This window comes from Pan paniscus, chromosome 10, assembly GCF_029289425.2.
Source record: "Pan paniscus chromosome 10, NHGRI_mPanPan1-v2.0_pri, whole genome shotgun sequence".
NCBI classification, from domain to species: domain Eukaryota; kingdom Metazoa; phylum Chordata; class Mammalia; order Primates; family Hominidae; genus Pan; species Pan paniscus.
The window spans coordinates 26,161,301-26,184,809 of record NC_073259.2 but is presented as its reverse complement, the minus strand read 5'-3'; the positions used below and the strand labels follow the sequence as shown (position 1 = coordinate 26,184,809).

Below are 23,509 nucleotides of genomic sequence, written 5' to 3'. Positions count from 1 at the left end.
CAGCCTAAGTATTCATATCCAGTTGATAAGGATATATAAATAAATGAGATATATGTGTGGTCTAATTTTCTGCCCTCTAGGATTGTCAAATAAAGGCAAATTTAATCAGTCACAAATAGAAAGCAGTCTCAGAGAGCAAGGATAAGGAAGAGTCTGTTTGGGACAGGAATGGAAAGGTGTGCTGAGAAGGGTGAATCTGTTAATGATTGAAGTACTTTACATCCTTCACAATTGCTTTCTGTTAAAGATTGAATATTTGCCCAAAATTCATATGTTGAAATCCTAACCTTCAATGTGATGGTATTTGGAGTAAAGCATTTAGGAGGTAATTAGTTCATGAGGGTGTAGCCCTCATGAATGTGATTTTAGTGCCCTTATAAGAAGAGACAGGAGACCTGTCTCTCCCTGTCTGCTCTCTGCCATGTGAGGATAAAAGGTGAAGATGGTCATCTGCAAACCAGAAAGTGGGTCCTCACTAGGAACCAGTTCTGCTGGCACCTTGATCTTGGACTTCCCATCATCCAGAACTATGAGAAATAAATGTTTGTTGTTTAAGCCACCCATTCTATGGTATATTTGTTATAGCAGCCTGGACTGACTAAAATAGATTCCTACCTATATTTCCTACCTCATCTCCCTCTTCTGCCCTATGGAAACCCTCCATTCCAGCCCACCTGCCCTTTCATTATTATACAAATTGGCTTGATTTTCCAAAGTTGTCCTAGAACCATCAAGCTCCTCATTATCAGATCCCTGACCCCAAGGGCTAGAATCTCTGGAGCTAAGCCTCCTAATACTGGCCTCTATTTGTTCATTCCCTAAAACCTCCAAGGACCACGGATCTTAGGTTCAGGGGACATGGATCTGAAAGCATATCTTATTATGATGATCATGTGACAGACATTCTAATTCAGGGCTAACACTTCTTATAAGCAAAATGAGAGAAATAGACTAAATAATTACAAAAGCTCTTCCACCCTATTTGATGACTCTAATTCTCACCCTAATTTTTTCAGCAACTCCAGTACCACTAGGAATGGTTATAACATTTTCTTTTTCTACAAAAAAGGACCAGGCAGAGGTAAGAGGCAAGCCTCCTACTAGTAGTGGTCTGCTGTGAGCCCCCATAGAGTTTTGTTGTTTATATTGTAACAGGACCATCGCCATATACTTGAGAGGTGATTTCTTACAATATTTTTTCCACTCCTGTTGGAGGTTTGACAACCAGCAAGACAAGCTGATACATATGTGATTCCATTTTCACCGCACATGGGTTCCCATTTTGTCTCTGAACATTTGCATCTTGAGTTGCAATCTGAAAAGAGAGCTCGTTCATGATAAGAGACAGGTTTGGTTCTGAAAAGAAATATAACAATATAAAATATTATCTCTTAGCAGGTAGCACCCGAATATTTTCAAAAAATCAATGTTCTTGAGTGATATAAATGATACTACCAACAAAATTTGCCTTTTAGAAACACAGTTGTCATCAGAAATGGCAGCTTCTGGTCATGAAATGTGAGTTTACTAATAAACAGCTTTCTCTTGAAAGTTATCTTTAGAGGTTTACAAATTCACATGATGTCCAGTTCTTAGCTTATAGCTTTCAGTCTACAGCCTCTAGGATCTTCTAATATACTTCTGTGCAAAGGTGTATAAAAATAGCTAACAAGGTAGAAAAGTAAACTTTTAGAGCAATTTATGACACTACTTCAATGCATCACAGGTGGGGTGTGTGTGTGTGTTGTGTGTGTGCAAATTTCATTCAGAATTGTTGTCTAAGTATGAGTGGAATGGATGTTACTAATGGTCCAGTAAAAGGAAAAATAGCCAATCAGTTATCAGTTAATTGTCTTTCAGTGTTTGCAGGAGTTACATGTCCTCTTGCATGTGTGTAACCAACAAGTGCATTCCCAGTTCATTCAACCTTTCTCCTGTGTATCCTCCCAGTGTATAGTGCTCTTTCATATCTTATAGCATCCTTTCTTACTCAAATTCACAAGTAAGTTCAATGACTTACCCATTTGTTTGTTCATAAAATTTTACTGGAAGCCTAATAAGTGCTAGCTCTGGGAGAATAGGAGATAGTTACAAACATTAATGAGACAAAATTTGTGCCCCCCACCCAAAATTGGCTTTTTTGAGTTATTTCACAAAATTGTGATTGCATTCTTTCTTTTCTCCTTCATTTTTTTTTTTGTTCTCTGCCATTTGCTTTTATATTTACCCTTCATCTCTCCCAGTATTCTCTCTCCCTCACTTTTTTTTTTCTGTCACCTGAATGGCCTAATCCTTCTGGTTTTATCCTTTTTTTTTTACTATTCATATTCCTCTACTCTTCTCAAAAGGAACTTTTGCAATGGTATGTCATTTCTATCTGCACCATATGTGCCATTCATTGGCCCTCCATACTTCATTTTTTCTGCTCCTTATTTTCAAATTTATTTATTTGCTTATTCCTCATATCTTTCCTCCCATTTTTTATAAAGATAGCTGAGGAGCTTGAACAAACAAAAAATACACTGAACTGTACAATCAAGAGAGGCAGGAACTATTTTTGTATTCACTCCCGTATGTCCAGAACCAGGAATAATTCCTGCCACACAGCAAGCTAAGAAACAAAATTTCCAGTAAGTTAGTCAATTAAAAAATGATACTTTATTTTGGAGAAATAAATTAATCACTTGAGCCTCTGCCTCTGAGAAGTATTGTCATTAATGATGGCAACCATAATTTCTTAATCAATGTAATACTTCATCTAGTAGAACTGGTATGATGAATTTTGTCACCTCAAAAGTACAAACCAAAGACCTCTGAGATGTCTCCAAATAGTGTGAAAGGGTACTGAACTAGGCCTTCTGAGATGTGCTATAGGAATGTTTAATCCTATTCTCTTCCATAAAATTTTGATTGTTAACTGAGACTGTTTGTATTATCTGAAAGTATAAAACTGCCTTTTAAAGTCTAGAATCACTTAACTCTGGAAACTGTAGGGCTGAGATTATAGAAGGTTGGAGCTGGAGGGAACATTGGAGTAATCTATGCCAACCTCTCATTTGGCAGATCAAGGAAGTCAGCCCCTAAGTGGGTGGGTAACATGCTCAAATTCACACTGCTTGCTAGTGACAAACCTGGAAACTGAACCCTGCCAGGTCTCTTGATTGTAAATTCTTATGTCCACATCAGAGTTGTCCTTGTTATTGCAGAAGAGAGATTTCTTCCATTATCATATCTAAGACTTCTCTTCAGTTTTCTTATTGAATATTCAGGTCAAGACAGCGTTTGGAATAAAGCAACATGGAAAAACCCATGGGAAACATTTTATATTTTATAAAGAAAAAACTTTACAGTATTGAAAGTTTAATTTATCATCAGGGGCAGGAATCAATGGGATACATCTTTTCTGAAGGATGTGCTGACAGTAGATTTGTAATTTAGAATTTTAATTATAAGAAGAGTTTTAACAAATATGCCAGAATGTTTATGCCCAAATGAGATTTCCTTTCAAAATAGTTACGCTGAAAGATGAGAGCTTTTCCCTAAAGGTTAAATCTTTGCCCTTGTTAAGAATATTCTCAAAAATATACAAAGAAATTCAAAAGAAGAGTCTTAGAATATTTTAAACAACAGTAGCATTACTGCAATACAATTACAGTCTTTCAAGGTGACTCCTTTGAAGAGGCTAGTACTCACTCAATGAAAATATTACCTTTTATTTGTTTAAAATATTTAATCTTTGATTATGTAGGAATACTTTTAATGGGAATCTCAAAGTTTGCTTTTGTTGTCTGCTTTGTGTTTACTTTTGGCTTAGAAATTATGATGTAGAAAGAATGTTCTACTTTGAGTCGCGCCTGTGTTCAAACCCCAGACCCATGCAGTTGCCTTTAAACAAGGATAACAAAACTAAACTCATAAAGGTGTTTTGAGGATATAATGAGATCATGAAAGTTAAGATGTTTTGGAAATCACAAACTATAAAGTCCTCTACAACTGTCCCTCTACCGTGAGGATTTCTGGGACAGTTAAAGATGGCACTGGGCTTCTGCTCTCTCCAGAATCTTCTTCCATTTCATTGTTACAACTAACATTCGTAATCCATATCACTGACTTTCACTAAGGCAGCACTACACTCAGCTGAGTCTAACAGTGTGGCTGTGATAACTCCCAGAAGCCGTAATTTATGAACTTTGCATTCACCAATCTTCCTGAACATAGTAGATGGCCAAAACTATAACAGGCGCTCATTTAGCAGCAGATGAAACCAGGTTAATAAAGGTGATGGAAGTTGGAACATAGAGACAAGACAGATAAGCAGGGAAGCAAGAGTAGGAAGGGAGATGGACAGCAGGCTGTAAGCAAGAAGCCACAGAATAGGCAGGAAACAGAATATAGTGTCAGGAGTGTTTGCCTTTGAGCCACAGGCAGAGTTTCAGGTGGCCAGGCAGATACAGTTGGGAAGGCCTTCCTGGCACATGATGGAGACTCGGTAATTTTTTTAGAAAACAAATAATGCATATATAGGTGAAATGATGAAGAAAGTTACCTCTGGAAACTCATGTGAAGTGGTAGAGTGATGGGAAAGACTCTCAATGGGCAAGGGCAATATAGTTCCTACAAGATCCAACCTTGTATTGAGAGAGACTCTGGAAACCAAGCAATGTAATCACCCACCCCATACAAGATGAGAGGCCTGAAGGCATCACTAAATATTCTCCTGACCAATTGCAAGACACTCAGCTAAAGAGAACTTTCATGGGGAACACTGGGTTGAAGGACAGGCGTTGTTTCCTGAAACTTTACATGATTCAAGCACAACAGCAACTATGGAGGATTGCAAAGAGGTAACTCCAGTTCCTCAGACGTTCAAAGGAGGAAAAAAACAATTGTTTCCATGAATGGCACATTTAGCTTGTGTCAGGCAAGTAGCATTCACTTTCATGTATGTTAGCTTGCTTAAACCTTACAAAAGTTTAAAAGGTAGTTATTACTTCTGTTTTTAAGATGGGAAAATTGAAGTTGGATTAGTTTAAACCACATGTACATCATTTCATTAAGAATAGACAGAGGCATTATTCAAGGTTTGTATTTCTGCTATCATGTTGTTTTTCTAAATTAATCAGGTTGGTTCTCTAGTGTAAAATATGGGTTTAGCAATTTTTATATTTCTCTACAATCAAAGGAGATGACAAATTTTGGTGACAATAACAGATTCTAAGTATTGTCAGTTATTCCACAATAAAATACTAAGTCGCTTACCATAGTTATGATGTTTAAAAATCAAATTCCTTTTTTGCAACTCCACCAATAATTGATTTAATTAAACAAACCAATATCCTCAAACTATTTAATGAGGGAACATACCCTTGGTAGGAGACAGTTAGTCCTGCCACATCAGAATTTTCACAGCCCAGTGCAAACAGGGAAAGAAATAGGAGGTAACCAAAGACAGATGATCCCAAGTAGAGTTTTGCAGCTCCACACACACTGATGCTGAATTTTTTCATAACTATCCCCCCAGAGAATATTCCAAGGGCCACTGCTGGAATGTTGATGAGCCCTGAGAAACAAGAAAAATATATGATTTTGTGAATCTCTAAAAAAGATTTGAGTGTACTAACACAAACTTTCTAAAGACTATTTTGTCACTTTAAATTATAGAAATAGTCACTATCATCTACTGACATATACGAAGAGTGTATGATGAATATCTAGGTTATAGATTAATGGTGGTACAACTGCACAGTCTCAGGTTCTGTCTAGCATAGAGTATTAAATTAACAAATACCAAATGAATCAATAAATCTTTCTGGTCTTTCTTGTCTAATTTCAGCATTAACAAGTACAATTAGGTAGCAGTTAGGTGCCCATTAATGTTCTTTAATGTCGTGTATAAAAAATAGATATAGAAAACTTTTTTTTAAGTCTTGATTTCTATTTTCTGTCTCCCACCCTGGCAAGATTTGCTTCTGTTGATCCAGCTTGTTAGCTTTGAGTGTGGTATCCTTCCTAATAACAACAATCACCACCTATATTTACTTACTTATAATGTACCAGCCACTGAGCTAAGCATTTGATATGTTAATATTATCACATTGAATTTTCACCACAACCTTAAGAGTAGGCATATTATTAGCCTCACTTCAGAGAGCTATTTGTTCATAGCCACAGTTAGTAAGTGGGCAAACCAGATTTGAATGCAAAGAGACTGATGTCAAGTCCTATGCTTTCAATCACTGCTATGTTGCCTCTCCTTCAGGGGTTTGGGAAATAGTATCCTTGATAAATAGATGTACATTATCTTTTTGGATAGATGTGCAACCTCACTAGTAATCTAATAACTGTGAGCTGTAAACAACACTAGGAAGAGGTTCAATTTAGTAGTTAAGAGCTTAGACTCTGGAGACCCAGCTGCCTGGGTTTAGATCTCGGTTCCACCACTGAGTAGCTGTGCAACTGCAGGTAATTCTTTGAATGTCTCTAAACCTGTCTCCTCATCTATCATATGGAGCTAATAATAGCATTGTTGAGGTAACTAAATTCCATTATTTGTGAAGAGTTATCAGCACAATGTTTAGCACAAAAATATCATGCAATTAATTTCCATCCATTCGATTTACAAAGATGAAAATATTGGAGGTGGGGTGGGGAATGGAACCCTTGTATTGCAAAAGACTTGGGAAAAGAGGCACTTTGGTGCCATTTGTTGGATTGTAAATTGTAACTCTAAAGAAGAACAATCTGGCACTCAACAATAAATAAATTCTCTGCTAATTAGAATTTATTTCTCATATTGTCTACCTATCAATCATTGATGTCCATGTTTTCTTGAGGTTTTGAGATAATACATCTCTTTCAAATAATAAAAGGGCTAAAGTTTGCATGTACTCTAGTCAACAGATAAGGTTCAAAGACAAAATCAGCATTTGCTGTAGTTAAAAATAATCTCAAGTAGCCATGTCTGACTTACAACCCAATGTGAAATTGTAAAATAAAAATGAAAACACTGACATCTAGTGATAATGACATGCAAATTTTCTTCTTTCTTTCCCTTTTTTTTTTTTGTTCTTTTAAAGTTTATATATTTAGTTTCTTAAGAAAGCATCACAGAACCCCAAATATCAACATACAATGGTCTTTGGCTTGCTATTACATTATTTAAAAAATATATATTGTGGGAGATCAGTCAGAGTGGCAGAAGAAATTATAGGAATAGAAAGAAGCAGACCCTCTTGGAAGGCTGGGGGTGGTTTGCATAACTTTACATAGTTTGGCTGAAGGCAGCCAGATTCTCTTTTCAGGAGCCAGAGAACTTCAGGCACAGATACAAAGGAATATAGGGGAGTTTATCTAAATAGCTTATTTATTCATGTGGTCCTAAAATCAACCTTTGATCATTCACAGGCAGGATGGCCATCTCCGGGGTGGGGGCAACCAGGTTAATTACCCACAGGTGTGTTGACTCAAAGCCTTTGTCAATTAAATCTGTACTAAACAAATGCAAGCGTTGCCAGTCTGGAGGGGCAGCAAACTCTCTTGGGCCCCTAGTGCCGGCAGCCCCCTGGCCTGCTGTTTCACTGATTATCGGTGTCTGAGTATGTGTCTCAGCCGTTGTGCAGCTGGGGACTGCAGGACAGACCCCCGCAAAATATTTCTAACATGTACAGATGATAACAAAGGGTCATTTTGTTTCATCTGTTTTTATTTGACCATAGGTTGTATATGTTAACATTAAAATTATCATATTAGAACTCAGCCCACCTTAAAGGGGGCATGATCATGAAGTCAGTGAAATGGAAAAGAGAAGAAATGCCAACTTTTGCTTTTCCAGCTGAACTGAGGTTGCTGGGTATGGCAAGCAGCAGAGATGAAAATCTGGAACCTTGAACAGCCAAAAGTCAACTTAGAGGCACCTGATTACTATTTCAAAAACAATGAATACATTACAGAAAATATATCAACAAACCCAGTTATTTAGGACCCAAGTTAATTAATGTTAATATTTTTTCCTAAATTTTCTGATTTTTTAAAATGTGGAGGTAGATAAAATTAGTTCTCCCTTTGTTTCAGGTTTCATCTTCTTTCTCCTGAAGTAAGTGCTGCTATGAATTTGATATATATCCTTGAAGTGCCTACTTTTACACACACACATACATGCACTGAATATATAAAACATAGTACCTGACTATGAATGCCTTCCACAAAGCCAAAGCTGACACAAACAGCAGGGTCCTACATTTTATCTCTCAATTCCATCCCCCAAATTGGTTTATGAATAAAGTATCTTCTGAAAACCAAACTCCGAACTGAAACCTTCAGAGCATGTTTCTAGCATTTTATTTTATTTTGTAAAGTACCAATTGAACCTGGACGTAAGAAGTAATAACACAAGGTGTAACCTTGTCTGTACCTATGTGCCTATTGGATTCCATTGACCTCCCAGACCCCCAGCAGCCTAGAATAGCCTGAGAACTGAAATGGGATAATCCTAGGGACATCTGCACCCTCAGTATAAATTGTTAAAAATCAGGAATATCCTTTCCTGATTTACCTCTTTTTGGTGGCTAGTGTTTTCTTGAAACTTCCACAACATTTCATGTATTATCTTGACTCCAGATCCTTCCACACACGATATTTGCTTTGACTGATAAAAACCTCTACCCTCTTTCTCACACTTTCATCTTTTAATACTTTCTTATCCTTTTCTCTTGATTTAGGTATCATCATCTTCTGCTTGAGAATTCTTCCTGGTTCTAAGATTAGGTTTGTTCTCCCAGAGTACTCTGAGCTTCCCCTAAGTAGAGTTCCTTCTCACAGGTTCCACCAGCCATATGGGGCTTCCAGGGGACATATTTGGCACCAGGGCTCAAAACTTGGTCATCAGAACCCCATTTTCTCGCTCATCAGGAGTTCCTTATGCAGGGGCCCATAGGCAGCAGACTTGATGCTTTAACAGTTACCTGCTAGCTTTTTCAGTTTCTGTATCGCACCCTCCAACCAAACCCTCAAAGGAAGAATGGTGAATTGAATTGAATCCCATGTTCTTTCAGTGGTTTCCAATAAAATGTGCTAATTGAATAAACCTTAGTGTATGTATAGCACTTCTCCTGCATATCTTACTCTCCTATTTCAAGATAACTAAATTATAACACAACTCCAAAAAAGATTAGTACATTTCAAATATAATGTTGGCTTGATTCTCCCTTTCAAATTTCACAGGATGTATTAAGTTGTCCATGGTGGGTCAAGCTGATAAAAAATTTCCTTCACATCATATAAGATGTGTTTCTTCCCTCCCCAGGCTTCTCTTTCATTTTAGGTATTTTTAAATCATTTAGTGAGATAGAAATTAAACTTTGATTTATTCTCCACCCACATCATAAAATGTGTTGATCTAAAAATTTTTACCATCTACCATCAAGGAAGTATTCCAAATGGAAATATTAATTTACACTAGCGTCTAAAATTTGTTTCAATTTATTTTCTGTGTTTTCTTTTGAATTCAACATGCATATTTACCCAGATATCAGAAAACCTTAGATACATTTAAGAGCTAATTTATTATTATATTGTTGTTACATTTTATTATATAATTATTATTGTTTTAGCACACTCATCAGGTTAAAGATCTTATTCCTTGATACTGATGTAAAAAGGAGTTATGAAGGATGTGTAAAATGTTTGAGATGGTCAGCACAATTACAATAGACTGCAAGCTAGAAACTTTGATTTCCAAACCGATGCCTTGGGTTGAAATAGTTATGAGTTATAATAATAATAATAGTACTTGGAGATGTTTTAGAACTTCTCTCCTAGTAAAGTTCATGTTATATCCTGGACCTTCACAAAAAATAATAATAATAATAATGTTTTTATAAGCAACTTTCCTTCAAATTATTCTTTTAATTTTTTCCTACTTGTCTGTGTAACACCTCCAAAAATTGAGAATGATAATCATTGTCATAAATGATAGTTGATATATCTTGTCTACTAGAGATCTTGTCTACAAAAAGCATTCTGAGAAATTATGCAAAAATGACTAAATTATTACAGTCTCTGTATTGAGAAGGAAAAGATAAGATCATTTGTATGTAACTTAATATTTATAGGAGAAGCTTAAATTGAAATAAAGCCACACACCTACAACCATCTCATCTTCAACAAAGCTGACAAAAACAAGAAATGGAAAAAGGACTCCCTATTCAATAAATGGTACTGTGGTAACTGGCTAGTCATATGCAAAAGAATGAAACTGGACCCCTTCTTATCATCATATACAAAAATTAACTCAACATGGATTAAAGACTTATGGGTAAGAATTTAAACTATAAAAATCCTGAAGAAAGCCTAGTAAAAACCCTTCTCAGTATCACACTCGGCAAAGAATTTATGTCTTTGTCCTCAAAAGCAACTGCAACAAAGCCAAAAATTGATAAATTAATTAAACTAAAGAGCTTCTGCGCAGCAAGAGACACCATCAAGGAAGTAAACAGAAATTCTACAGAATGGGAGAAAACATTCACGAACTATGCATTTGATGAAGATCTAATATCCAGACACTATAAGGAACTTAAACGAAACAACAAGAAAATAACATATAACCCCATTAAAAAGTAGACAACGGACATGTACAGACACTTCACAAAAGAAAACACGTAGCCGGGCGCAGTGGCTCACGCCTGTAATCCCAGCACTTTGGGAGGCCGAGACGTGTGGATCACAAGGTCAGGAGATCGAGACCATCCTGGCTAACACGGTGAAACCCCGTCTCTACTAAAAATACAAAAAATTAGCCGGGCGTGGTGGCGGGCGCCTGTAGTCCCAGCTACTCGGGAAGCTGAGGCAGGAGAATGGCGTGAACCCGCGAGGCGGAGCTTGCAGTGAGCCGAGATGGCGCCACTGCACTCCAGCCTGGGTGACAGAGCGAGACTCTGGCTCAAAAACAAAGCAAAACAAAACAAAGCAAAAAACGTGTAAGCAGCCAACAAAGATATGAAGAAATGCTCTTCATAAATAATCATCACAGAAATGCAAATAAAAACCACAATGAGAAACCATTTCACACCAGTCAAAATGGCTTTTGTTAAAAAGTCAAAAAATAACAGATGTTGGTGAGGCTGCGGAGAAAAGGGGATGCTTGTAGGTTGTTGGTGGGAATGTAAATCAGTCCAGCTATTTTGGAGAACAGTTTGGATATTTCTGAAAGAACTAAGAGTTGAACTACCATTTGACCTAGCAATCCCATCAGTGGGTATAAACCCAAAAGAAAATAAAGTATTCTATCAAAAGGACACATGCACCCATATGTTCATCACAGCTCTATTCACAATAGCAAAAATGGGTGGAATCAGTCACCCATCAACAGTGGATTGAATAAAGAAGTGGTATGTATACACCACAGAATACTATGCAGTCATAGAAAGAATGAAATCATGCCCTTTGCAGCAACACAGATGGAGCTAGAGGCCATTATCCTAAGTGAACTAACTCAGAAACAGAAAACCAAATACTACATGTTCTCACATATCAGTGGGAGCTAAATATTGGATACACATGGATATAAAGTTGGGAACAACAGACAATGGGAACTACTGGAGAGGGAAAGGAAGGAGAAGAGAAAGACTGAAAAATTACCCATTGGGTACTATGCTCACTACCTGGGTGACAGGTTCAGTCATACCCTAAACCTCGGCATTATGCAATATACCTTTGTAACAAACCTGCACTGTACACATACTCCCTATTCCAAAATAAAAGTTGAAAAATATAAATAAATAAATAAATAAAAGACAAAAGAAAAAATGAAAATCTAGCTGCCTATCCAAATTTCTTTCATTAAAAATCTTTTTAAAATTCCACAAACTTTAAAAAGCAAAATCATTTCACAATATGCTTCCTAGCTCTTGAATTTAAATTTTATTGTCATTTATTTTCCTTTAATTTTTTCCACAAAGTTAAAGTAATTAACTTGAGAAAAAATGCTATCTCTAAACTTTAGAAAGAATGTGGCTAACATTTAAAAACACGTACAGGAAGACTAAGTTGTCGTTGTAACAACTGGCCCTTGAACATGTCGGGAAATTTCTGTTTATTTACCCCTCCATGGTATGTCAAATGCCTTCTCTCAAAGAAGTAAAGGAAATGTGCTTCTTTGTATCTATCTCATATTTTATTGCAGGAAGATCATTATCCCATAGCCCAAGTTAAAAAAAAAATAAGAAAAAGGGAGGTTGAATAGAAGAAGAAAAGAAAGAGAGAAATAATATTTATTGAATGACAGATATACGCATTTACTATGCATTTTATCTGTATACTTTCATCTTTATTTCAACCTAGTGATATATTTATTTTCACCATCGTACAAATAATCAAAGTAAGGGTGAGAGGATATTGAATAATTGGCCCACTTACGCTTAGTCGGCTGCACCCCATACTTACTAATGTGAAACCAATATGATCTCAGGAACAATCCTAGCTATAACGATGTAAAATTGTTAGATACTATTACTTATCTCTCACAAAAGTATTTGAATTATCTGTAGATATGACATGTCAGAAACTTTGAAGAATAGAGTTTTAGGTAAATGCAAATTAAACCACCATGAAATACCACAACCATACCCCATAAGAATGGTTACAGTGAAAAGAATTGACAATTCCAAGTGTTGATAAGCATGTGGGGCAACTGGAATGCTCTTAAGTTTCTAATAGGAGTATAAATTTGCACAACTTCCTTGTGTGTTGGCAATATCTACTCTATTTAAACACATATTCTGCCTCTGACTTAGCAACTGCACTTAGCAGTATAATATATATCATATACATTATTATATTATCTATTATAGTATTATAAATAACTATTAGTTAAAAGCAGAAAACAACACAAATGTCCATTGCACTCCAGGGTGTAACCATGAAAAATGAGCATAGTGGCCCACCAATGTACATGTGGAATGTTGTTTTCTGCTTTTAACTATTATAAATAATTTTATAATAGCATTATTATTATATATTATAGTATACATAATATACTATATATAATACCAGATGTTACTATATTATTATAGTATTACCATATATCATATATTATACTATATTATCTGTACTATATATAATATACTATAAATTTTAATATAGCATATAATACTATCTTATAGTGTAATATGCTATAATATATTATAAATAATATAATATATATTATATTAATACATATTAAAATACATAATATTTTATTTGTATTTTTTCTTTAATTATTTAAAATACTATTATAAATAAAATTATATGATTTATAATATTATAAATAATAATTATAAAAATTAATATAAAAAGTATTTTATATATTATATATGATAGTTATATATCATGTTGTATATATTATTTTATATAATTTATTATAATATATATAATATATAATTAATACATATTATATACATATTAATATGTTAGATATTTTAAATATATATTTTATAATGTAATTATTTATAATACTATCATAAATTTATATTACCTATAAATATACATATAAATACATAATGATTTATAATGCTATTATAAATGTATGTATAATTATTTTCATAATATATGAAATTATATATTATTTATAATATATATTATTATATTATCTATTATAGTATTATAAATAACTATTAGTTGAAAGCAGAAAACAACACAAATGTCCATGAACTATAAAATGAATAAACTGTGGTTTATTTACGTAATAAGATATGACATAGCATGAAAAAGAATGTACCACTGCTATGCACAATATAAAATAATCTCGTAGATTTCACTTCAGTTGAAAAAAGCTAGACACAAAAGAGTATATAATATACTATTTAATTTATATGAAGTTTAAAAACAGGCAAGGATGGTCTATGATAATATAGTTTAGTATAGTTATTAGCTTTGGGGAAAAGTATTGACTGATAGGAGATTTAAGCTTTCTGGGGAACTAAAATATTCTGTATGTTCTGGATGCTGGATGTGACACACACACACACACATATATATATACACACACACATATTATATATATCAAAATTATCCATCTGAACTGTTTAAGGTCTGTAGACTTAACTGTTGATAAGTTATATCTCAATGTAGACATAAAAATGAAATAAAATAAAGTCTCTCTTAAACTTTAAATCCTCATCTATTCATGTTAAAATCAATATAAAGCATTGATTAGCATGCATGGGGTGTTGGAGAAAAAAGCCACAAAATATTTCTTTAGGTCAGCCAATAAGTAATGAAATTAATTTAAACCAATTGATGTTAAAAGTAAAAATGTTCAGTAATGTAACCTTAACATCAAGAATTTTGGAGAAAAATCTTTTAAAACTGTCAATTATATTAGCATGTGCTATATGCCCATTACCCAAGATAATCATAGAAAAATTATATCTCCTAAAATACATTTGGCTGTTTTTTTCTCCTTCTAGGTCTCTTTCAGAGGTAGAAATATAGACTGATTTTTACAATACTAGAGAAAATTATTTTATACCACTGGAGTCTCCTATCATAAAGGAATATGTCCCAAGAAACAAATATGTTATGCCTTGAAACAGTAACATTAAATGACATGTTCATGGATTAAAGAAACGAATCTAGATTTTTTAAATATCTAGTTGCTTCCACAGTGGTGGTCATGTATTTGTAGGTTCTGGTTTCTCTTCTTTCATTTCTTCATACTTTTCTATCTTATTATTGACTGTGTTGCTAGAAACACAACCCTTTGAACTAACTCAGTTGCCAGGAGTCAGAAAAGTTTTTTGACCGCGAAAATACAAGTTTTGTTTTGGAATGAACATCTTTTAACCGATCTCATTGTGCATTTTATATAATTCTAGAAACTGTTCATGTAAAATGGCCACTGTTTTGAGGTTTCGGCTGCACTTAAAAGACAAATATCCAGTATTATTAACAAACTCCTCATAAAATGCATGTTTCATCTCTATGATATCACTTCAAGAACTGCTTGCTCTCTGGGTTACTTACCCACAGATGTGAATAATTCTTGCTACAACATTCTTGCTACTTTTTGAGCTCATCTAAAATGTCATAAATTACCTAAATCTTGGAAGAATCTTCTCGAAGATTCCCGAGTTAATCAGGTACCTCTAAGAGTGTCCCTCTGAGAAAGCATGAAAGGCAGATGAGCATACCGATCACAAAGTTGGCCCTGGAGGATGACTGTCCATACTGCTGCTCAATGTATTTTGGTTTGTACGTCACCATGCCGAACAGAGAATTGAACTGAACAGTGCTTGTACATAAATATAGGAAGTATACTGGGTTTCCAAAAAGATTCTTCAGTGATGGAAGAAAATCTATAAAACAAAAATAACATAGGCTAATTAAAGTTTGTGTCACGCATGGAAGAAGAAGTAGCCATGCTCGCAGGACTTACAGGGCTGGGGCCCATTGTCACAGAGTTTGGGAGTAGTCACAGTGTGGCGCACACATACGCTATGTATATAGTAAGCCACTGGCATGCGTCAAGCCTGCGATCTGGCCGGGTTCGAATCCAGACATAGGCACTCATTTCTACAGACATGCAGTATAGATTATATTAAAGGTAGGAGTCAGACAAGAACAGATTCCTCTAACTGATGTGGGCAAAAGACGAAAAGGATGAGAATACTCCCTCATCATCTAGCTGGGAGCCACAGGCAGGACATAAAGACCTTCACTTTTCTTGTCTCTATTCCTCAAACTTAGCTTGTGGTCAAAGAGAAAGAAATATGAGAGTTATCTCCATTTAATATATGAATTTTAGTGTTAGAAATGAGCATTGGTGTTCTCCCTTTTTCCTATTATGTAGCCTACCAATTAGACGTGAAGAATTTCTATAAATGTAAATATTGCTTGAAGGGACAAGAAGAGGGGGACCAATATCATGAGGGGCTGCTCATTTCCATGAAGAAGGTTCATTAGAACACTGGGTTCTTGCCTACAGAACACTTACCCCTTTGATCATTGGTGAGAGACAGCATTGATACACATCTCTCAAATGAATAGATCTTATCTGTTGAAAGGCTGCCAACCTTGAAGATTAAGCCTTTTATTTCCTGTATACACAGAATTATAGGAAGCAGCAATCCTGGGTAGAGACAATTGTAGGATCTAAACTGAGGAGGTGTGAGAGGGTGGAGACATCAGCAGGAAAGGCTGTCAAGCCTTTGCTCTTTGGTCGTGTACTGCAATCAGTTGTTCAGTAATAAAGCTGACATCAATTTCCATTTTTGCTTCTGATATGGTTTCTCAACTTTTTAATACACGAAGGGAAGACAGGGATATAATTTATAAATCTCCTTAAGCCCCAACAGAAAAATGAAAATACTTCAAAATCAAGAATTTGACTTACCTCTTGCCATTTCCATTATTTTTGCATTTTCTCCCTGGGGTGTTTGGTAGTCTGTGTGATCATCTATAATAAACTTGGATTTCTCAGAGGAAGAATTAGAATCCTCTCTACTTTGGGATCTTGGTAAACTCTTTGGTAAATACCAGAAAGGCACAGCTGCAAGAAGACTTATGATTCCTGCTATTAGATAGCCAAGCCACCAGGCTCCTACCCACTGGGGATCTTTTGGAGTAATGGTTATGTGATCTGAAAGACAGAGGGGATGGCTAAGTAATACAAACAGCAAAGCTAATATGTTAAAATAATATACTTAAAAAGTAAATTCTTGCAAAACTCTATAACATCATAAAATACCTAATAATTCATCTATGCTATTTTTTTTTATCTGGATCTTATCACAGGCATACCTTGGAGATTTTGCAGGTTCAGCTCCAGACCACCACAATGAAGTGAATTTCACAATACAGAATCACATCAATTTTTTTGTTTCCCAGGGCATACAAAAGTTATGTTTAACTATACTGTAGTCTATTAAGTATGCAACAGCATTATGTCTGAAAAATGTACATACCTTCATTTAAAAAAAAGTTATTGTTTAAAAAATGCTAATAATCATCTGAGCCTTCAGTGAATAGTGATCTTTTTGCTGGTACAGGATCCCATCTCAATGTTGATGGCTGCTGACTGATCAGGGCAGTGGTTGTTGGAGGTTGAAATGACTGTGGCAATGTATGAACATAAGAAAATGATGAAGCTTGCCACATAGATCAACTCTTTCCTTCATGAAAGTTTTCTCTGTAGTATGCAATGCTATTTGACAGCATTTTTACCCACAGTAAAACTTCTTTCAAAATTGGAGTCAATCTCAAGCCCTGACACTGCTTTATCAACTAAGTTTATGTAATTTACTAAATCTTTTGTTGTCATTTCAGTAATGTTCACAGCATCTTCATCAGGAGTAGATTCCATCTCAAGAAGCCATTCACTTTGTTCATCCACAAGAAGCAACCCTTCATCTGTTCAAGCTTTTTTTTTTTTTTCTTTTTTCTTTTTGAGATGGAGTTTCACTCTTGTTGCCCAGGCTGGAGTGCAATGGCATGATCTCGGCTCACCGCAACCTCCGCCTCCTGGGTTCAAGCGATTCTCCTGCTTTAGCCTCCCTAGTAGCTGGGATTACAGGCGTGTGCCACCACGCCCAGCTAATTTTGTATTTTTAGTAGAGACAGGGTTTCTCCATGCTGGTCAGGCCGGTCTCGAACTCCTGACGACCTCAGGTGATCTGCCCGCCTTGGCCTCCCAAAGTGCTGGGATTACAGGCATGAGCCACCGCGCCCAGCCCGTTCAAGCTTTATCATGAGATTGAAGCAATTCAGTCGCATCTTCAAGCTTCATTTCTAATTATAGTTGTCTTGCTGTTTCTACCACATATGCACTTACTTTCTCCACTAAAGTGTTCAACACCTCAAAGTCATCCAGGAGGGCTGAAATCAATTTCTTTCACACTCTTGCTAATGTGGATATTTTGACCTCCTCCTATGAATTGCAAATGCTCTTAATGGCATCTAAAATGGGGAATCCTTTCCAGAAGGTTTTAAATTTACTTTGTCTAGATTAGAAATCACTAGAAATCATTAGAAATCACTATTGATCATAGCTATAGCTTTGTGAAATATGTTTCTTAAATAATAAGACTTGAAAGTCAAAATTACTCCTTGATCCATGGGGTATAAAATGGACGGTATGTTAGCAGGCATGAAAACATTTATCTCTTTGTACATCTCTATCAGAGTTCTTGGGTGACTAGGTGCATTGCCAATGAGCAGTAATATTTTGAAAGGAATATATTTTTTTTTTTTTCTGAGCAGCAGATCCTAACAGTGGGCTTCAAATAGTTAGTAAACCATGCTGCAAAAAGATGTGCTGTCATTCAGCACATCTCTATTGTTCTAGTTAGAGAGCACAGGAAGAGTCTATGTGTAGGAATTCCAGAATGTTAAATGAGCATTGGCTTCAACTTAAAGTCACCAGTGGCCTTAGCCCCTAACAAGAGAGTCACCCTGTCCTTTGAAGCTTTAAAGTCAGGATTGACTTCTCCTCTATGGCTGTGAAGGTCCTAGATGGCATCTTCTTCCAATAGAAGACTATTTCATCTACGATGAAAATCTGTTGTTTAGCATAGCCACTTTCATCAATAATCCTATTAAATATTCTGGATAACTTTCTGCAGCTTCTCCACCGGCACTGGCTGCTTCACCTTGCACTTTTGTGTTATGGAGACAGCTTCTTTCCTAAAACCTCATGAACCTGTTTCCGCCAGCTTCAAACTTTTCTTCTGCAGCTTCCTCATCTCTTTTGGCCTTCATAGAATTAATGAGGGTTAGGCCTTGTTCTGAATTAGGTTTTGGCTTAAGGAAATGTTGTGGCTGGTTTAATCTTCTCTCTAGACTACTAAAACTTTATCTCAATAAGGCTATTTCACTTTCTTATCTTTCATGTGTTTACTGGAGTATCACTTTTATAAATTCCTGCCAGAATTTACATTCACAACTTGGGTAACTGTTTGGTGCAAGAGGCCTAGATTTTTGCCTGTCTTGGCATTCAACATGCCTTCCTCATTAAGCCTAATCTTTTCTAGCTTTCCTTTTAAAGTGAGAGATGTGCAACTCTTCCTTTCACTTAAACACCTAGAGGTCATTGTAGGGTTACTAATTGGCCTAATTTCAATATTATTGTGTCTCAGGGAATCAGGAAGTCCAAAAAGAGAGACAGGGGAATGGCCAGTCAGTGGAGCAGTCAGAACACATGCAACATTTATCAGTTAAATTTGCTGTCTTATATGGGCACAATTGTGGTGCCCCAAAACAATTACAATACTAACGTCAAATATCACACATCACAGATCTCCATAATGGGTATGCTAATAATAATAATAATAATAGTAAAAGCTTGCGATATTAGGAGAATTACCAAAATGTGACACGGAGACCCAAAGTGAACACATGCTATCGGAAAAATAGTGCCTATAGACTTGCTCAACACAGAGTTGCCACAGACCTTAAATTTAAAAAATATATAGTATCTGCAAAATGCAGTGAAGTAAAGCACAATAAAACAAGCTATGTCTGTATTTTCTCTGTTATTGAAGGAAAGAGAGTGCATTTTGGAGCAAGATACTTTCTTTTGTTCATTAGATTAAAAATATAGTCTAAATTCTGGAAGAGGCTTCATGATTTTCAAACTGTGCTCTCGGGTTCTGCAAGAGACCCCTGGTAAGAGGAAGGCAACCCATGGGGAGAACTTTGAAGGCTCAAAACCTCATGTGGCGACTCCTCTATATCAGCACCACTTTCGTTTGATTTACATATTGAATGTCTGTGTGAGATTATGCTCTGCACCCTCCAGTCCAAACCCGTTGGAAACCTCTCATTATGATACTAAATTCAAGATTCATTCAAATCAGCAGAATATTTTTTATTAAATGATGGTTAACAATACTTCAGAGCTATTCTAGATATGAAGCAAGATTTGCATGTGTAAGCAAAATTTTAGTTATCTTATTCGTCATAAAAAGTTTGTTTTTGAAATCATTTCTCATTTGACTAAAAAGTAAGTATTGACAGGTTTTTGAATCAAACCAAGTGGGTGTTGTTTTCTTCCTAGGCAAGAACCTAGAAAACATTTCATTTTATTCTACCATAACACTCTGTGAGAATGAAATAAACACATGGCCCTTGACAAGTAGGCTCAACTGCCACTGCATTATACTGGGTAAAATGCTTATACTAGGTTATTGCTGCATGTTAATTGCTTCCCCTTAACAATTTTCCTCTGTACTGCTCATCGCATCTATACTTTCTTGTCTCTAAAATCCATCAGTGGATTTTAAACTTTTTGAAGTCAAGGAACTCAACTGATTTGTTCAGAACTGTAGAATAGCACCTGGCATAAAGTAAATGCAAAATAATTGGATGGGAACTAATGAATGAATAAATAACATTTTTGAAGCTTGACTTGTAGTTTATTTGATTTAAATGCAAGAATTTTGCTTTCTGTTTTAACATGCAGACTTCAAAATGCAATTCCACGTTTGTTTTTTAAGTGAAGCTTGTTTAGTTTATAACGGATCTCTTGGAATTCTTTAAAAAAATACCGACAAATGCCATCTATTTCTAGAGGGTGCATCTCCCAGAGATAGAAACAAGTTATTAGCTATGGAAAGATCAGTGTCCCCTCTGCCATTTATTTCCTACACAAGCAATATCCCAGAAGAAAAGCCAGTCTTGCTCGATAATGTGCTGTAACATGCTTCCACCTAAAAATGACTTGCAGAGTAAAAAAAAAAAAAAGAAGGGCTGTTTGGTTGCCAGTAGACTTTAAATCCTTGGTCTTTCTGTCAAGTCCCCAAATACATTATCAATTGATGTAGCTGTAAAAAATGTTGACACACCTGAAGCCAATAAGAGCCAACAAGTAGCTACAGTTTTCAGTCTTAACTATGCTGGAATGCATTTAAACTGACAAATCAAAAGTGAAAAAGGATAGATCTTAATAACAAACCATTGGTCATCCAGTTCTAATTATCACCTATTTTTCATATTCCATTTATTAATCTGTATAACTATATTAATAATAAATTTTTAGTTTATGAAAGATTACAACTCTGTCATTTTATAAAAAGGCAATTTGATAATTTCCACACTGTTCCCATTAAAAATGTTACAGTGACTAAAATACATGAATAAATAAAAAATAAACTCCCTTACCTAGGTTTACAAAGCCAATGTCAACATATAGTTTGGCGCATAATGAGCCTAACAGGAAACCAAAGATTGGTCCTATAATTGCAACCGTCTGCACACACCCTGCACCAAGAAAAGAAAAGGAAAAAAAAAAAGCTGTCATTTCTTTACTTTGATAAATTAATACAATTTTAAACAAGAAATGTGTGATCCAGTTAGTAGCTCAAAATGTTTTAACTCATTTGCATGTGTTTAGTTAACTTTAAAACCACATCAAATCAGGAAATAAGTCCTTCACTGCTTTGGGGGAAGAATGAACAATTTTAAGGCATTAAATATGTCTTAGTAAGAAAATAACATTAATACTCTGAGGAAATTAATTTTCCAAAATGGAAAAAACTTTTATTTCCTAGGATTAGATTCCTCACTGATAAAAATTAGAATTGTATTAATTTTGATAGTTTGTCAAAAACATTTTACGTTCAGTTAAGCATAAGACTTGTTTTGACATTCAAATGGATTTCTTCCACCTTAGTAAAAAAGTGCGTCCATTCATTTCGAGGTTCTGTGGTATCATTAGTGAGAGCAGGACCTGTAAAGATCCCCAGATGCAGCTAGCAAAGGTGCTAGGATTTGGAGCAGGAAAAGTTATCTCTGGAACCCTCTTGACCATTCAGGCTAACCTTCATAGCCAGGTGGAACAGATGGCCTAAAGGACACCAGAACTACCAGAAAGGTAGTTCTTCCCTTCCAAATATCTCCAATCTATTTTTCATTTCACCACAAAGCTTAAAACACACATATTCATGGGAGATTAAGTTAACTGGAAGAGTAAACAGCAGTTACCAGATACTTTTTGGAACAGTGGAAAAGAGAACAAGCCCTGAGCTCCTAGAGAAGAAGGGGACACCTACGCACCTGTATGCTTCTCCTGGCTGTGACCTTTCCTCTAGTCTCTAGAGTAATTGCCTAGTGCAGGTGATGAAGTGTTTGTTGCAGTTCCAGTTCCTGATTTTACTGAAGTTTTCTGTTAGAGTAAGAGCTGTGATCTTAACTATAGCCTATTCAGGTGTAACCAGCACCCCCTGGAGTCCTGCAGAGCATAGCCAAGGCAAGATTATACAATGGACCTAGCTGTAGCGCCCCTCAATGAATTTAAATCTTGCCTTTCTGTCCCTGAACGTGAGGCCCTTAAAAGATCAGAATTTCAAGAAATCGAGACTGATGTATGTCAACACCATAGGAAAGGGTAAGATAACAGTTAAAAAAGGAGAGACTGACGTGTATTTGTAGCTTAATGTTAAGACATCAGAGGAAACCAATAAATGCTGTTTAGATGTGTCTTACCTTAGGACTTTGCCTCTGCTATATTTTGGTTTTTCAGATTTTTAGCTGCTGGTCTATTTACTGGGATGTGTTCCAGAGATGAGGTAGCCTCAGGCCTTGCTTCTATTTTTTATATACTTTTCTTTATCCATTTCTACCTGCTTTTGAGATCTCAAGATTTCTTGTTGCCTATCCCTCATAGTTTTAAATAATCAGGGCTTATCAAATGGAAAGCACTTATCAAGGGCTTATCAAATGGAAAGCTAGGGCTCAAGAAACAAACTTTTAAATAAACTAAAATGCCTAAATGCTTTAGCTGTACAGTTAACCCACTAAAAAGAACCTATGAAACCTGAAGCCCATGAAGATACTTTCACAAGTTCATACGTCATTGAAGCTAAGCTCGCAGTTATTTTCTTTTAATCTGATGTTCCTTTTCTAATGCAATAGATCCCTCTAACTATGGTGTCTTCATCATCCAAATCTGAACTGTGCACTTCAGAAATGTGTGAGCTAAATAAAGGAGTTGGATATGAAGTATAAAAAGCTTCCCCACTTAATTTAGCATAGAGGGGAATTCAAAAAACTAGACACCCTGCTTCCCAAGAAGATAAGTGAAGCAATATGCCAATATTACCAATATAGAAAGCTGCATTGTCTTCACTGGCAAAATCATCCAGGTAGGCAATGCCCAAAGGCTGAATGGGAGTTTCTCCTATTCCACGAAGAAGATTGCCCAGGAAAACATAAATCCACATGGAAGAGCTAGTGTCCACTTCACATTCTTGAAAGAAAGGCAAACCAGAGGATTGAAAATAGATCACTTTAAAAGTTAAGTATTTTTTCTGCATTTCTACCATATATCTTAAACTGAACTAGAACGCAGGAGTTTTTGTGCAATAGTCTTAATTTGATGGGAGTTTGGTCAAGTTCTAAAAATGTTTTATACCTTCAACCTTTTAGGCAGAGTAAATCCCTGAGAGACTTCACCAAGGAACTTTATCGCTTCTTGTTCCTGATCCCTTTACTTTTTATTCTCTCTCTTCTTCTCATTTCATTCCTACCTCGAGCTATTTGA

The 23,509-nt window shown here is 35.6% G+C and overlaps 1 protein-coding gene across 7 annotated transcripts in view; it reads right to left on the bottom strand.

Annotated features, from left to right (window-relative positions):
• The window catches only part of SLCO1C1 (solute carrier organic anion transporter family member 1C1), a 57,071-nt gene that overhangs the window by 14,726 nt on the left and 18,836 nt on the right, over positions 1-23,509 (bottom strand). For all 7 annotated transcript variants that reach the window (XM_003816548.4, XM_008969593.4, XM_024931295.4 and 4 more), the window contains 6 exons: positions 23,069-23,215; positions 21,130-21,228; positions 16,367-16,612; positions 15,165-15,329; positions 5,365-5,560; positions 1,191-1,356 (listed from right to left, as the gene is read on the bottom strand). In XM_003816548.4, the coding sequence (XP_003816596.2) occupies positions 1,191-1,356; positions 5,365-5,560; positions 15,165-15,329; positions 16,367-16,612; positions 21,130-21,228; positions 23,069-23,215 (1,019 nt within the window). The remainder of the gene's footprint in view (positions 1-1,190; positions 1,357-5,364; positions 5,561-15,164; positions 15,330-16,366; positions 16,613-21,129; positions 21,229-23,068; positions 23,216-23,509) is intronic.